This window comes from Amaranthus tricolor, chromosome 8 (assembly GCF_026212465.1).
Source record: "Amaranthus tricolor cultivar Red isolate AtriRed21 chromosome 8, ASM2621246v1, whole genome shotgun sequence".
Classification (NCBI taxonomy): Eukaryota; Viridiplantae; Streptophyta; class Magnoliopsida; order Caryophyllales; family Amaranthaceae; genus Amaranthus; species Amaranthus tricolor.
The window spans coordinates 15,093,772-15,106,395 of NC_080054.1; the positions used below are offsets into that span (position 1 = coordinate 15,093,772).

Consider the following 12,624-nt stretch of genomic DNA (forward strand, 5'->3'; position numbering starts at 1 on the left):
TGGGGATGATGTGCAGTCCATGAATGAGAAGTTCCTCCCACTATTTCATCCTTTGTTTTAGTTTCATGAGCGTGAATGTCCTCTTCTAAGGTTACAAGGACAGCTTGCTCACCATGTGGACCGGGCACAGCAGTTTCATGTATGCGCATCCGTTCATCAAAGGTTATGTCATCGGTCTTCTTGATCACTCTCTTTCGTCTCTTCTTCATGAAGCAGAACAATGCTGCAGCAAGGAATGCCAAAAAGAAAAGCCCTCCAAGGGACACGAAAACAATAATGATGGTAGCATGGTGCCCAGGAGTAGGAGGTGGTGGCAATGGTGGAGTTGGGGCATGTGGAGGTGGTGGTTTTATTGCTGGTGTTGGTGGAGGCAATGGGTGTGGGGGTGGTCTTGGAGGAGGCGTTGAAGGTTTTACTGGTGATGGAGGTGGTTTGGGTTTTGGTGATGGAGGAGGGTTTGAGGGCTTGGACGGAGAAGGAGGTGGTTTAGGTTTCGGTGTTGGAGGAGGATTTGAGGGCTTTGTCGGGGAAGGAGGTGGTTTAGGTTTCGGTGTTGGGGGGGGATTTGATGGCTTCGTTGGTGAAGGAGGAGGTTTAGGTTTCGGTGTTGGAGGGGGATTCAAGGGCTTTGTTGGTGAAGGAGACGGTTTAGGTATCGGTGATGGAGGAGGAGTTGAGGGCTTTGCAGGTGATGGAGGTGGTTTTGGTATTGGTGTTGGAGGAGGGTTCAAGGGTTTTGTAGGTGATGGAGGTGTGATTGGCTTTGGTGGGAAAAAGGGATTAAATGGAGGTGGAAGATTTGGCGGGAGCGGAAAAGAATGTGGTGGAGGAAAAGGGAAAAATGGAAAATTAACATTTTGAGATTGGGCCATGGAAATTGACTGTAGAAGTTTTAGTTAGGGAGATTCAGAATTGAGTAGTTGATGGGTTGTTTGCATACATACATTCACATTTGACATATATATACTTGGTGGGTGTTTGAGTTGCTTTGAGTTTGAGGTTGAATGAACTTCTAAGTTTTGAGAGATTTGCCTTCCAATTCAAGGTTTTGAGAGTTGTCATGTTTGCATTTCAAAACACTTAATATGTCTTTCTTTCATTATGAGTATACTAAGTACTATTATGTTATTTATTGCTTAAATTAACCCTAAAAAACCAAACAAATTCCTAATTGAACGTAGGGAATCTTTTTGAATTGATTCTTTGTGAGATTTTACACCTTTAGATAAGAAACCACTTTTATCATTGATAACTAAATAGCTTAAAACTAAAAGGTCACTCACAACCAAGATCACTCATTTTAACACAAAATTTTTGATTTTTTTTAGAATTTTATAAGCATGTCAACAATACATAATTATAATTATCTATATTGTGATCTTGTTTTGTTTTTATAATTTAATACAATTAACCCATCTTTATTAATAATATAAAGTTACTTTTAAAAAAAAGGAATAATATTAAGTTATTTTTATTTTGAAAGTTACTTTTGCTCATTGTTATCATTTTCTTTTGTATTACTTAACTTTTGTTTGATTAAACTTAGTTTTATTGGACTGACTATTTTGTCTTATTATATTTATTTTTATTAAATATTATTGTAACAACATGAATAAATAGTAGGGATGTAAACAGGGCGGGGCGGGGCGGGGCGGGTATTGGCGTTACCATTCCCATCCCCATCTGCATCTGGTAAATCAATCCCCATCCCCGCGGCGGGTATAATTTTTTTTCCCGTCTCCGCCCCGATGGGTTTGTACCTAATACCATTCCCATCCCCATCCCCATTTGGGTATCCATCCCCGTCTAATACCCATTTTACCCGCCTCACCACCCGTCAAATACCCGCTTAATACCCATCTGTGTCACATATTTATTTTCAATTATTTTTGAATTCCCCATTAAAGTTGTTCTTTCACCTTTCACTCTTGCTTATGACATTGCTGGTTCTGCCCCTCGTGGCTTTGGAATTCCCAAATTCATCTCTCAAGTTTCTTATTCTGCCATTTTTGTAAGTTTTTTTACTTACCTTTTCAATTTTATGCGAAAATTGATCCTTTTGTTTAGCATATTGAATATAATCCCACAAATTACCCAGATATAAACAGGGCATAAAACAAAATCAAAAAAATAAAGGATTTTGAAATTTAGGGTTTTCAGAATTTTTTTTTTAAACAATATAAACCGGGATTTTTAAAAAGTTTTAAAAAAATTTGAAAATACTTTAAAGAATTCCAGAAATTTGAAAATAAATTTTTTAAAAAATTTGTTTACTGGGGCGGGGCGTGGCGGGGATGGGGCGGGTTTCACCTAAAACCCATCCCCATCCCCATCCCCATCCCCGCGGTGGGTATGAATTTTATGCCCGTACCCACCCCATGACCTATCAAACCGGGACCCATCCCCGCCTCAATGGGGCGGGTCTCCTATTAGACCCACCCCGCCTGCATCCCTAATAAATAGGGTTTAAGTGTGAAAATTAGTTGGTAAAAGGTATTGCTAAGATTTTTGAAATGTCAAATTTCCAATTTTGGCATGTATAATCTATTGTAAACTATTCTTAGTCAAATATTTTGCTAAAACATTGGACAGTAATTGTCAAATGTTGGAGAATTATATTTCTTTTCCTGTTTAAAATTAGTTACTAAAAGTTTCAGGCAACATCTAACAAACGTTCTTAGAGTTATGATTAATTAAATAAATAATATTTTTTACAGTAAATTATGAAACAAAATCATCATTATCCCTTCCGCTCGAAAACAACATTTGGATAAAGAAAGGTAACAAACAATCCATACACGTACTCTTTGAAAAGAGAGGACTAAAGGAATGCGGTTAATTTTACTTCTTGTTCTTAACTATTGTTGCTCGGTTTTTCTTGTGTTCTTGACTTGTTCTTCATCAAAACACATCCTTAAGCCTTTCACTTTAACACATTTACTAGACATACAATTGTTTTAAATTTGTATCTCAAACATTCAGAAATATTGAATTTCATTTTCTCGTTTCCTTGACCTTCAAAAATGTTGATCAATGCAAGCATTTTTTTAGTGCAGAAATGTATTCTGAAGAGCAAAAATCAAATAATTTTGGAACTTTCACATTCTTTGCAGATGAACAAATAATTTTCACAATTCTCTACATACAACAGATGATTCAATGTGGACGAAAGAATACATTGACGAATCTCTTAAACTCAATGCTACTCATCATGCACACAAATCGCACAACAGAAGAAAAAAACTTGAATTTCATACCGATACAATTGTCGTCACTTCTTCAAGTTATACCAGCCCTATCAAAAAGAGGACAAGTAATCTTTATCGAAGGAGCAAAGCTCAAAGAAATTCAACTTGAACTGCCTCATCTCAATGAATCCGTAACACGAGTAAACTGAATGTCATTTATTGAAACGAATATGGAAGAAAATGCTTAAGAATCGCAAATATTGAGGAGAAGAAAAAAGAAAAAACGTTTAACATGGGTGCGTAATGTGCGAAGATCGGGTGTTATTGAAACGGTAAGGAAGATAGAAAGAAGGAATTCAGGGGACTTAAAAGAGTATGAGAAAGGCCTGTAGGGTTGGAAAACAATATGCATTGGATTTAGACTTACAATTTGAGATGGTAGAAAATTGAAATGAATGGAGAAGAAGAAATCATGAAGACCATCGATCTATTGGTTCATGACAACGACCCCAATCTTTTGATATTAAGGTTTGGCGTTGTTGTAAGAAAAGGGGCTAAAGAAGCCACATGTAAGATGCAATATAATGAAGATTAATGCAACAATGACATTATTCTAATATAATTGTTAGGAATTACCTAGTGCAAGAAAAGGTAATGTAGTAAAATTTCATTCCAAAAGTCAGGTACTCCAGGCAGACACCAGTGGCTACAGTCGGTAAAAGATTTATGGTCACTCCAGTTACCAACATGTGCATCACCCCTAGAAGCCGACATGGAAGTGATCTGCAACATAGTGACAGGAATGTTCATCCTCTTTACTATATCAGTTACAATATCTGAGAATGGGCTCTGTTGAATATTATCATCATCTGATTCTGGAACTTGAATCACCTTGCAATGTGTCCTGGACTGTTTACTGGTGCAAACAAGCAGGGAATTAGGAACAATTTGCGCGAGTATACTTTCATGAGTGAAGTCATTTTGAAGAATTTAAAATCTATACAGATATGAAGTAAATGCATTCATGCCCGTGAATCTTTTGAGTTATAACAGCAAGAAAACACATCTGTCATGAATTTGCAACACGAGGGACTGACAAAGATTAAGGAATGGTGAGGATAGACCAGAAAAAGCAGTACTTAAGATAATCTATTATAGTAAAAGATGGAGTCAGAAAGATACTAAAATTTACAGTAACAAATAGCAACAGATTTCTAACTTTTAGCACCATTAAAAAAAGGGAAAAGTTGATATTAATAATCCGAACTTTTGTGCATTGTCTTAAAATAAGCCTTATTAATGATTAAATCAAAATAATTCATACTATTGGGGTAACCTTCTCTTAATAATGCATACTTTGTTTTGCTTTTCAAATTACTCCCAATTTTTTCTTAGTAAAAAGCATCATTTCGATTATTAAAATAATGTTACTACAACATAGTTGACAAATAGTTGGGTTTATTTTGAAATGATGGACAAAAGTTAGGATTATTAATATTATTTTCCTTAAAATAAATATATACATCGATGTGAAGACACGATATTAGTGTAGCGCATTGTGATAAGGTAATTAAAGATGCTTGGGGATTTGTTCAGATTACCTCCAGTGAGATGGTTCAAAAGTACGGAAGAAAACATGCGTTTTATTTGAATTCACTAAAGCTTCCACCCAAGAAGCCCAGGTGGACATAGCTTTTTTGTAGGCAGAAGTAATTGATTCCCCAAGCTTCAGTGAACCACCTAACTGAAAATAGCAACCCCTGTTAGAGAGAGAATATAGGCGATTTTAGTACTTCGAAAGGAAAAAAAAATATATAAACCACATCAAACGAAACTCAATAGTCAGCATTTTCTAATAAAAGTTAGCAAATACAAACCCATTACAGAAAAAAACTACGATCTGACTGTAAGTGTGCCAACTTGAGTTATTTTGGCACGCCTAGAATGAGGAATGAAAACAGTTTCTTTAATGTGTTTCCAGTAATTATGTACTTCACAATAATACAAACCACCATTTTCTGGTAGCATCTTTGAACGGTGAGGGGAGGCATAGAATGTTATGTCTTACTCTTATGGCTAACAAGTAAGAAGTGTCATGAAAGTGTCATTGATATACTCCATACCAACCTGAATCCCAGTGTTTTCATGGTGTCCAAGTCATGCATTTCAATTACATGAGACACCATTAATGGAGGAGCACAGAGCTGACAATTCTGATACATCAGAGTCACGGCTCAGAGGCACAACCGCTGTAGTACTTATGCTATTTTACACCAGTTAGCTATGACAAAGAAAATATTTAGCTCAACTCGATCTGCAACTACCCTACAGATAACTAAAAAGAGAATTTCTTGCACAACCTAAACTGTATCCACAATTCCACCTAAACCCTTCAAAGAAATGAAATAGAAAATAGTGGATTGATTGCTTTCCCAAAGCCAGTTGTCTGTCACTATAAAAATGTAAATGATCCATAAATTTTTATTCAAATTGATACACTTAAATATGTAAAGGAAATTAATCTTTCCAGTAAACTTACTACCTATCACTTTCTATGAGCCTAGATATATGAGATAGCATATATCAAAACTCCTAGATTATTGATTTTAAAGAAAAATTGTCGATGTAACATTTACAAGGGTCAGGTGCATGACAAAATGATGATCAATGATATTCTAAGTGAGTATAGAACACATCCTATCATGAAAAATTTATGACATCTTTTGCAAAAGGAATAAATAATCTTGCAGGAAAAATGAAATAAAGTTCAAATTCTTGTACAAACACCAGGGGACTTACGCTTCATATAATTTCGATGGTATCCACCAATGTCCTGAATTAAATATTAAAGCATCAGAATCAACCCATTCCTTACTAATATCATCCAATACGTCTAGCTTGAGCGTTGACTTGACTCTCTTTGGCGAATGCTTCGGTACCATACCTGGTTGGACCAGGAACACTGAGCGGTAGAACTCCACGGATAAGTTCAAGGAACGAAAGCGAACAGCCAAGTGTCTTGTGGTTTTCGTAATGTTCCGTCCCTTAACTTCATAAACACTTCTCTTGTCTTCCACTCCGGTCATAAGCAGGCATACAAGAGACTCCCATTGTGTCCTACTCATAGAATCTCCTACGAACACAATCCTTTTACCTTGAAGCCTTTTCAATGTCCTTGAAGCATTGAATATCGGAATATCGCAATTTTTAGGCTTCCATCTCCATTTAAGGTAATTTTTATCCTTCCTCCCATTATCCAAGCAATTGAAACCTTGTTCAGTAAAAGGACACTCAGAAGAGTTGTATAGAGGATACCTATCATCCAATACCCAACTCCCATCAAAGAAATCACACACTCTCGAGGAAGCCGCATCTTGATAAAATGCTTGCTCAAGATTAGGGAAAATATAGAGATACCCACAAGTTATTCCTAAGCAAAAGATAATCAAGGGTCCAATGTAGATAAGAATAAGCAGATTCCTGGATGCCAGATTATCTCGACGAAGTCCATTCGAGATGTTTCTATGGAGAATAACCCTTGGACTACGAATGGGAGCAGCATTCTTCCCATTAGAAGTACTCTTACTAGAAGATGTGTTCCTACTCAAAATTTTCATGATCTAAAAAAGGCACAAAAATACTCAACAGAAGAGCACATTATCAAAACCAAAGAGTTCAAAAAGCTCTTCATTCCAATCTCAAATCACTATCTAACTCCACCCAGATTCCTACTACCATTTCATCACCATTCAAATCACAAATTACTACTTTAAAACATCAAACTCCACATACCCATTTAACCAAAACTCAAATCGCATCAGCAATTAAACTTCTATTGCATGAAAATCTTCAATGTTCAAATTTCAAACCACCAAAATAGATGTAAAGAACAACTGCGAACAGAAAGCAATCAAAACAGTACATAAATATGAATTTCAAGAAGCTCAAAAAAAACTCAAAAAGCAAGAATGAAAAAGTTAGACTATACCCAACAACGAACTCATGTAGATAAGCAAAAGAGCACCATTAAAGTAATACAGAATCAAAATAATAGAATGATAGTTCATAAAAGCATTGTTATTTAAAGAAATGCTTACTTGTTATAAGCTTGGGAACTGATTGTGAGCATCAAATGATTCAGAAATAAGGAAAGATTTGATGTTTGAGGGTAAGTGATTTGGATTGGAAATAAGTAAGATTTCATAGAGATCGGTGGAAGCAGGCTCTAGAGACAGAGACTGGCAACCAGAGTATATATTTTACTTAAACTAATGGAGTTGTTAGATGTTGCCAACCCAGAAAAAGATACTATACCATTAAAATTTATGGGTTATATAAGGATATTATTTTAAAAGATTATTTCAATGATTAAAATTTTTTCTATTTTCATGGGGTTATTCAAACAAATTTTCCTCACAAAAAAAAAATCCCATAAAAGGTTTTTAATTTATGTTTCTTATAGGAGTATTGAATAGGGCAAGCCTCTTCGTACCAAAAAATTGAACTAAATAACACTAATATGTTTTGAGTTTTGTTAGAAATGATATATGAAGAGGCTATAATTTAAAATTTTTAAGTTCAATCAATTATAAATGCGATTTGGGCGGAGTTAGAATGAAACTTATAGACATAGTTTGAAATATTAGTTGTGATGGGGTCAAAGGATCCTTAGGATAATGGGTCAAGTTAACAAATATAAAGTCGTGAAAAACTTATTAGGGCTTTTTTAGGCCCACCTTCAGAGGTGAAAATACCAAAATACCTCTAAATGACCTAAATCAGAGAAGTTATTGCATTATAAATACCCTCATTTATTATCAAGTCAAGGTAAGCATGCCAACCCTAATCCTCTCAACTACTCTAGCATTCAATAATCATTTCTTATTTTGATAACTAACTTGAGCGTCATAGAAGATTTTATGGAAAGTAGCCTCCGTACAAGTAACTCCGATTTTTTTGCAAGTCATTAACTTAATCCATTTACTCAAATTTGGATTACAAGGACCAAGATTCTCTTGATCAAGACCTTCCCCTTTTAAATCAGTTTGATACAAGTTTCTTAGCAGAAACATTTGGCGCCATCTATGGGGAAAATTACACCTTACATTTAGAAACATAACTAAAAGCCATATGAACTCCAAAAGAAACACCCGAGCCAACACCAGGCAGTCTGAACAACAACATTCGGCTAATTCAGTCCATGACCAGGATCCCACCTCGTATCCAAACTCGTTTATCAACTTTATCACTAGGCAGGACTTGTATGCCTTTGCTACTTCCATCATGGCCAGATGCCAGGAATCCCTCCAACAAGCTATTTGGACCTTGCCAACTCTTCTGCAGGTTCCACAATCAAATGTTAATCAGCCAGTATGAAGACAAGTCGAAGACATTGCTAATAGTCAAGAAACAACTTAGAATCGAAGACATACCGATGACCATGTGTCCTAGCAGCTGACCATGTGGAGTCGCCGACAGCGGGTTATCTCCACCTTGAATCCTAACCGGATTCTCGAACATCCGTTGAACTAAGACCCTAGCTGGGCCCCTGAAAATTCAAAGCTCGATGCCAGGCACATAATTAACCGAAGAAAGCAAAAAGAATTGGAAGATGCTTGAACTATGCTCAACTCCGAGAGAAAAGGGAGAGAATCTAAGTTGAAGAAGAAGAGTCGAACCACAACCCCCTCAAATAGGAAGCGTCTAGAGGAGGCCCTTTTCGGCACCAGTAATATTTAAAACACCCTTGTCAGCCCGAATATTATCTGTTACTAACCGGAATAAGATGAAAGTGCCCGCGATCAAAACATTTTACGGATCTAATGATCCCGCAGAACATATTGCATCATACAGGGCCTATATGTCTGTGAGCACTACTTGTGAGGCAATGTTGTGTAAGTTTTTTCCCAAAACTTTTTAGGACTAGTCGTAAATTGGTATATTGCCCTTCCACTCGGCAATGTTGACAATGTCACTACCCTAAAGTCTTTTTCTTTGGATCACTTTGTGGCATCTAAAGGGCAAAGAAAGTCCAACCTCCACCTGATGTCCGTAATACAAAAAGAAGGAGAATTATTCAAGTCTTACATACAAAGGTTCCATGAAGAAGTTCTATTGATCTCGGCGGCAACAGATGCTACCACGGTCCCTACGTTAATAAATGGCTTGAGAACATCGAAATTGAACTGGGAATTTCTTGAGCATGACATCTCCACTTATTCAGATGCCATGAATATTATACAACGGTTCATAAAAGCTTCCAGTATATGCACCTCTCTTGATTTGATAAAGAAAAAGAATAAATCAGTCTCAAAATCGCAGGAAAAAAACTCTTAACCGGCGTAACTCAGACTCTTACAGTAGGGAGAAGTCCAATGTAGACTTAGTTGGCCTATGAGTCGAATGAATTAAGAATGGAGGAAATGACGTGTGATTTAACAAAAGCCGCAAGGATATTTCTACTCCATAATGAAAGACACTCCCTAGAGTATCTACATCAAAAATAGAAGGAACATGGATTTATGGTGTGAATAACACAAACAAGACGAACACACGTTGTCGCAATGTCGTGAACCGAAGAAAGTGTTGGACAAATTGGTTAATAAGGGCAAATTGGATCGTTTTTTTTAGAAGAGATGAAAACAGACCACATGGTCGCTCTGATGACAATCGCAGAAGAAATGAAAGACACTCCAGCAGGAACAATGAACAATCTGAAGCAACAGAGGGAATCATTCATATGATATTAGGAGGATATCTGGAATATCATTCTACCAACCGATTTGTTGAAATATCATTCACATGCTAAGTTGCATGAGCAACGCAAAGAAACAGATAATAGACAGTCCAAAAACGATATTCATTAATAAATTTGGTTAGCTTATCCAACACCCTCACTCAAAACCCGTTGTCCTTACTCTTAAGTTCGTCCTTATGTGTGTAAGGAGGGTCCTTGTGGACACAGGAAGTTCCGCTAATTTCATAACAATAAATTTTTTAAAGTAACTGGAATATGGACCGAAACACTTAGAAAAGCTCAAGACACGCTTGGTTGGATTTGGAGGGAGCCGAGTTAGCTCATCGGGAACCATTATTCTGCCAATCTGATTTGGAGTGAAAGGAAATGGCCGAACCCTGCATGTTAGCTTTACCATGGTCGACATCAAGTTCCCCAACAACATCATCATGGATCTTCCACTCATCAACAAAAGCAAGGTTGTGATCTTAACACACCAACTGGTGATTCAGTACGAGAAGGATGATGGTAAAGTCGAACTCTTGTATGGGGATCAAAAAATAGCTCGTGAATGTCAAATTAAAGCTTTGAAGATGGGATCTGAATATGAAGCTGAAAAGCCGATAACAAGAAAAGAAAAATAGAGCAAGCCAAATTGATCGTCCACATAAGAGATGAAGGATTTTGAATATCAACACAGCCCCAGCTTGTGGAGCAGGGTTTTGAAGAAGTTATGGTATGGTAGGATGACAAGAAGATACACATAGGACGAAGTCTTGCCAAGGAAGTTAGGGAAGAATTATTAACCGTAATAAGGAGATACCGTGATGTATTTCGCATAAACTATGAAAGAAATGATGGGGATCCTACCCGAGGTAGCCTCTCATTACTTAGAAAGCCAGGATTCAAGTTGGTCATACAAAAGTTGAGGCATCAAGGCGCCGAGAGAGTGCAAGCGACTAAAGATGAAGTGGAAAAATTACTGAAGGCCAGGTTTATACGAGAATGCTAGTACTCAGATAGGCTAGTGAATGTGGTCTTAATAAAGAAGCCTTCGAGCAAATGGAGAATGTGCGCAGATTTTACCAATATGAATAAGGCCTACCTCAAAGACGACTGCCCTTTGCCGAAGATTGAAAAGCTAGCCGACTCCACGGTAGGTCACACACTGTTAAGCTTTATGGATGCCAATGCAGGATACTAAATACCCCTATCTGCGGAAAATCAACCCCACACAGCCTTTATCACTCTGATAAGAATGTATTGCTATATGGTCTTGCCATTCGGCCTCAAGAATGCAGGGGCCACTTATCAAAGGATTGTTAACAAAATTTTCAAGAATCAAATCAGTCGGGATTTAGAAGTTTATGTCGATGATATGATCGCCAAAAACAAAAACGTCACAGATAATGACGCGGACTTGGAGGAAACTTGTAAAACATTGAGGGCTAATGGGATGCTTCTCAACCCCGACAAATGTGTATTCATAGTTATTGGGGGAAAATGCCTCGACTTTCTATTTGATGATAGGGTTATTGAGACAAATTCGGATGAAATTCAAGCAGTTCTAGCAATGAAGTTACCAAGAGAAAACAAGTAAGTACAACGCCTGACTGGTTGTATCGCAGCTCTAAGTTGATTTGTGTCTAAGTTCGCCGATAGATGTTCCGTATTTTTCCAAATTTTAAAACAAGTGAATTTTAAATGGGATTTAGAAGCTAAAGAAGCTTTAATTGAAGAATTACCTTACCGAGATTCCAAAGCTGGTATCACTAAATTCCACTAAATACCAAAGCCGATAAATGGTCAAGTTAATGGTGAGTACGAAGAAAAAGAAGATAGTAAGAAGATGTATCTTGCCAAAGTGAAAGAGGCAGTCGCTAAATTCCTCTTAATCGCCCTCTTTCACATACCTAGATTTGAGAATGCTCAGTGAAGGTTGATAGGAGATTGATTACTCTCTAGAGCATGTGGTATATATAGAGTGTGCCCGTTTAAAATTTTGCGCTTACTGTTAGCTCAAGTGCTTGTGAGTCATTTTAAACAGTTTGATGAAAACTATTCTTAGGTCGAATAACAAATCTAAAACTTAAATGCGGAGTTAAAATGTAGACCAGACAAACGGTTTGTTATCAAGGTTTAGCTATTAATAGCCTACTCCCCGCCTATGGTTTCCTTTCCAACCCTTATTCAACCTCTTTTATTACTAGAACCTAGATCACTATAAGAAGATCTATCTATCTCCTCTCACCACGTTCTTCCCCTCGAAGAACAATCTATAAGTTCCTTTGATAAAAGATCAAAACCCAATCTCACAAATGAGAAAACAAACCGAATACTTACAAAAGTATTCTAGACAAGAGGAGTAACTAAAATTACAAAACTAATCTAACTTTCTTGAAACTCTAAAACCTATTACAATTATGAGAATTAGAAAACTAATGAAGAATATGATTACAACTCTTTTTAAACTTTAAGAAAAATTTGATAGGAGTATGTAATTGTATTCTTCAAAGTTTTAACGAAGCTTCAATATATAGGACGCCCCCTCATGTAGCCGTTGTGAACAATAAGCTTCATCTACTTATTTATCTCACTTATGGTTACGTTGGGATTGACTTTCAAAGCCTTGGACTACAAGTTACTTATACGCTCCTTTGGACTTCTTGGCCAAAACGCGTTTAGCAATTTTTAGCTTCG

General features: G+C 36.8%; 2 protein-coding genes across 2 annotated transcripts; one reads left to right on the forward strand and one right to left on the reverse strand.

Annotated features, from left to right (window-relative positions):
• Positions 1 to 207: 207 nt before the first annotated feature.
• LOC130821578 (glycine-rich protein 5-like) lies at positions 208 to 3,783 on the forward strand. The gene is made up of 3 exons (XM_057687367.1): positions 208 to 820; positions 1,908 to 2,011; positions 3,631 to 3,783. The coding sequence occupies exons 1-3, from the start codon at positions 208 to 210 to the stop codon at positions 3,781 to 3,783; spliced, it is 870 nt and encodes a 289-aa protein (XP_057543350.1).
• On the reverse strand, positions 2,361 to 7,499 carry LOC130820521 (protein trichome berefringence-like 7). The gene is made up of 5 exons (XM_057685926.1): positions 7,286 to 7,499; positions 5,988 to 7,081; positions 4,790 to 4,948; positions 3,825 to 4,104; positions 2,361 to 3,295 (listed from the first exon to the last, which is right to left on the reverse strand). Exons 2-4 carry the CDS (start codon positions 6,803 to 6,805, stop codon positions 3,825 to 3,827), a joined length of 1,257 nt encoding a protein of 418 aa, XP_057541909.1. The 5' UTR covers positions 6,806 to 7,081; positions 7,286 to 7,499; the 3' UTR covers positions 2,361 to 3,295.
• Between the last annotated feature and the right edge of the window lie 5,125 nt (positions 7,500 to 12,624).

Coding starts and splice junctions, on each gene's coding strand:
- LOC130821578 (XM_057687367.1), top strand. CDS start 208: ATGAAGCAGAACAATGCTGCAGCAAGGAATGCCAAAAAGAAAAGCCCT. Junction 821..1,907: donor TGGCGGGAGCGGAAAAGAAT/GTGGTGGAGGAA, acceptor TCCCCATTAAAG/TTGTTCTTTCACCTTTCACT. Junction 2,012..3,630: donor TTTCTTATTCTGCCATTTTT/GTAAGTTTTTTT, acceptor TTGAGATGGTAG/AAAATTGAAATGAATGGAGA.
- LOC130820521 (XM_057685926.1), bottom strand. CDS start 6,805: ATGAAAATTTTGAGTAGGAACACATCTTCTAGTAAGAGTACTTCTAAT. Junction 4,949..5,987: donor CCATCGAAATTATATGAAGC/GTAAGTCCCCTG, acceptor TCTCTCTAACAG/GGGTTGCTATTTTCAGTTAG. Junction 4,105..4,789: donor TTTGAACCATCTCACTGGAG/GTAATCTGAACA, acceptor TGTTTGCACCAG/TAAACAGTCCAGGACACATT.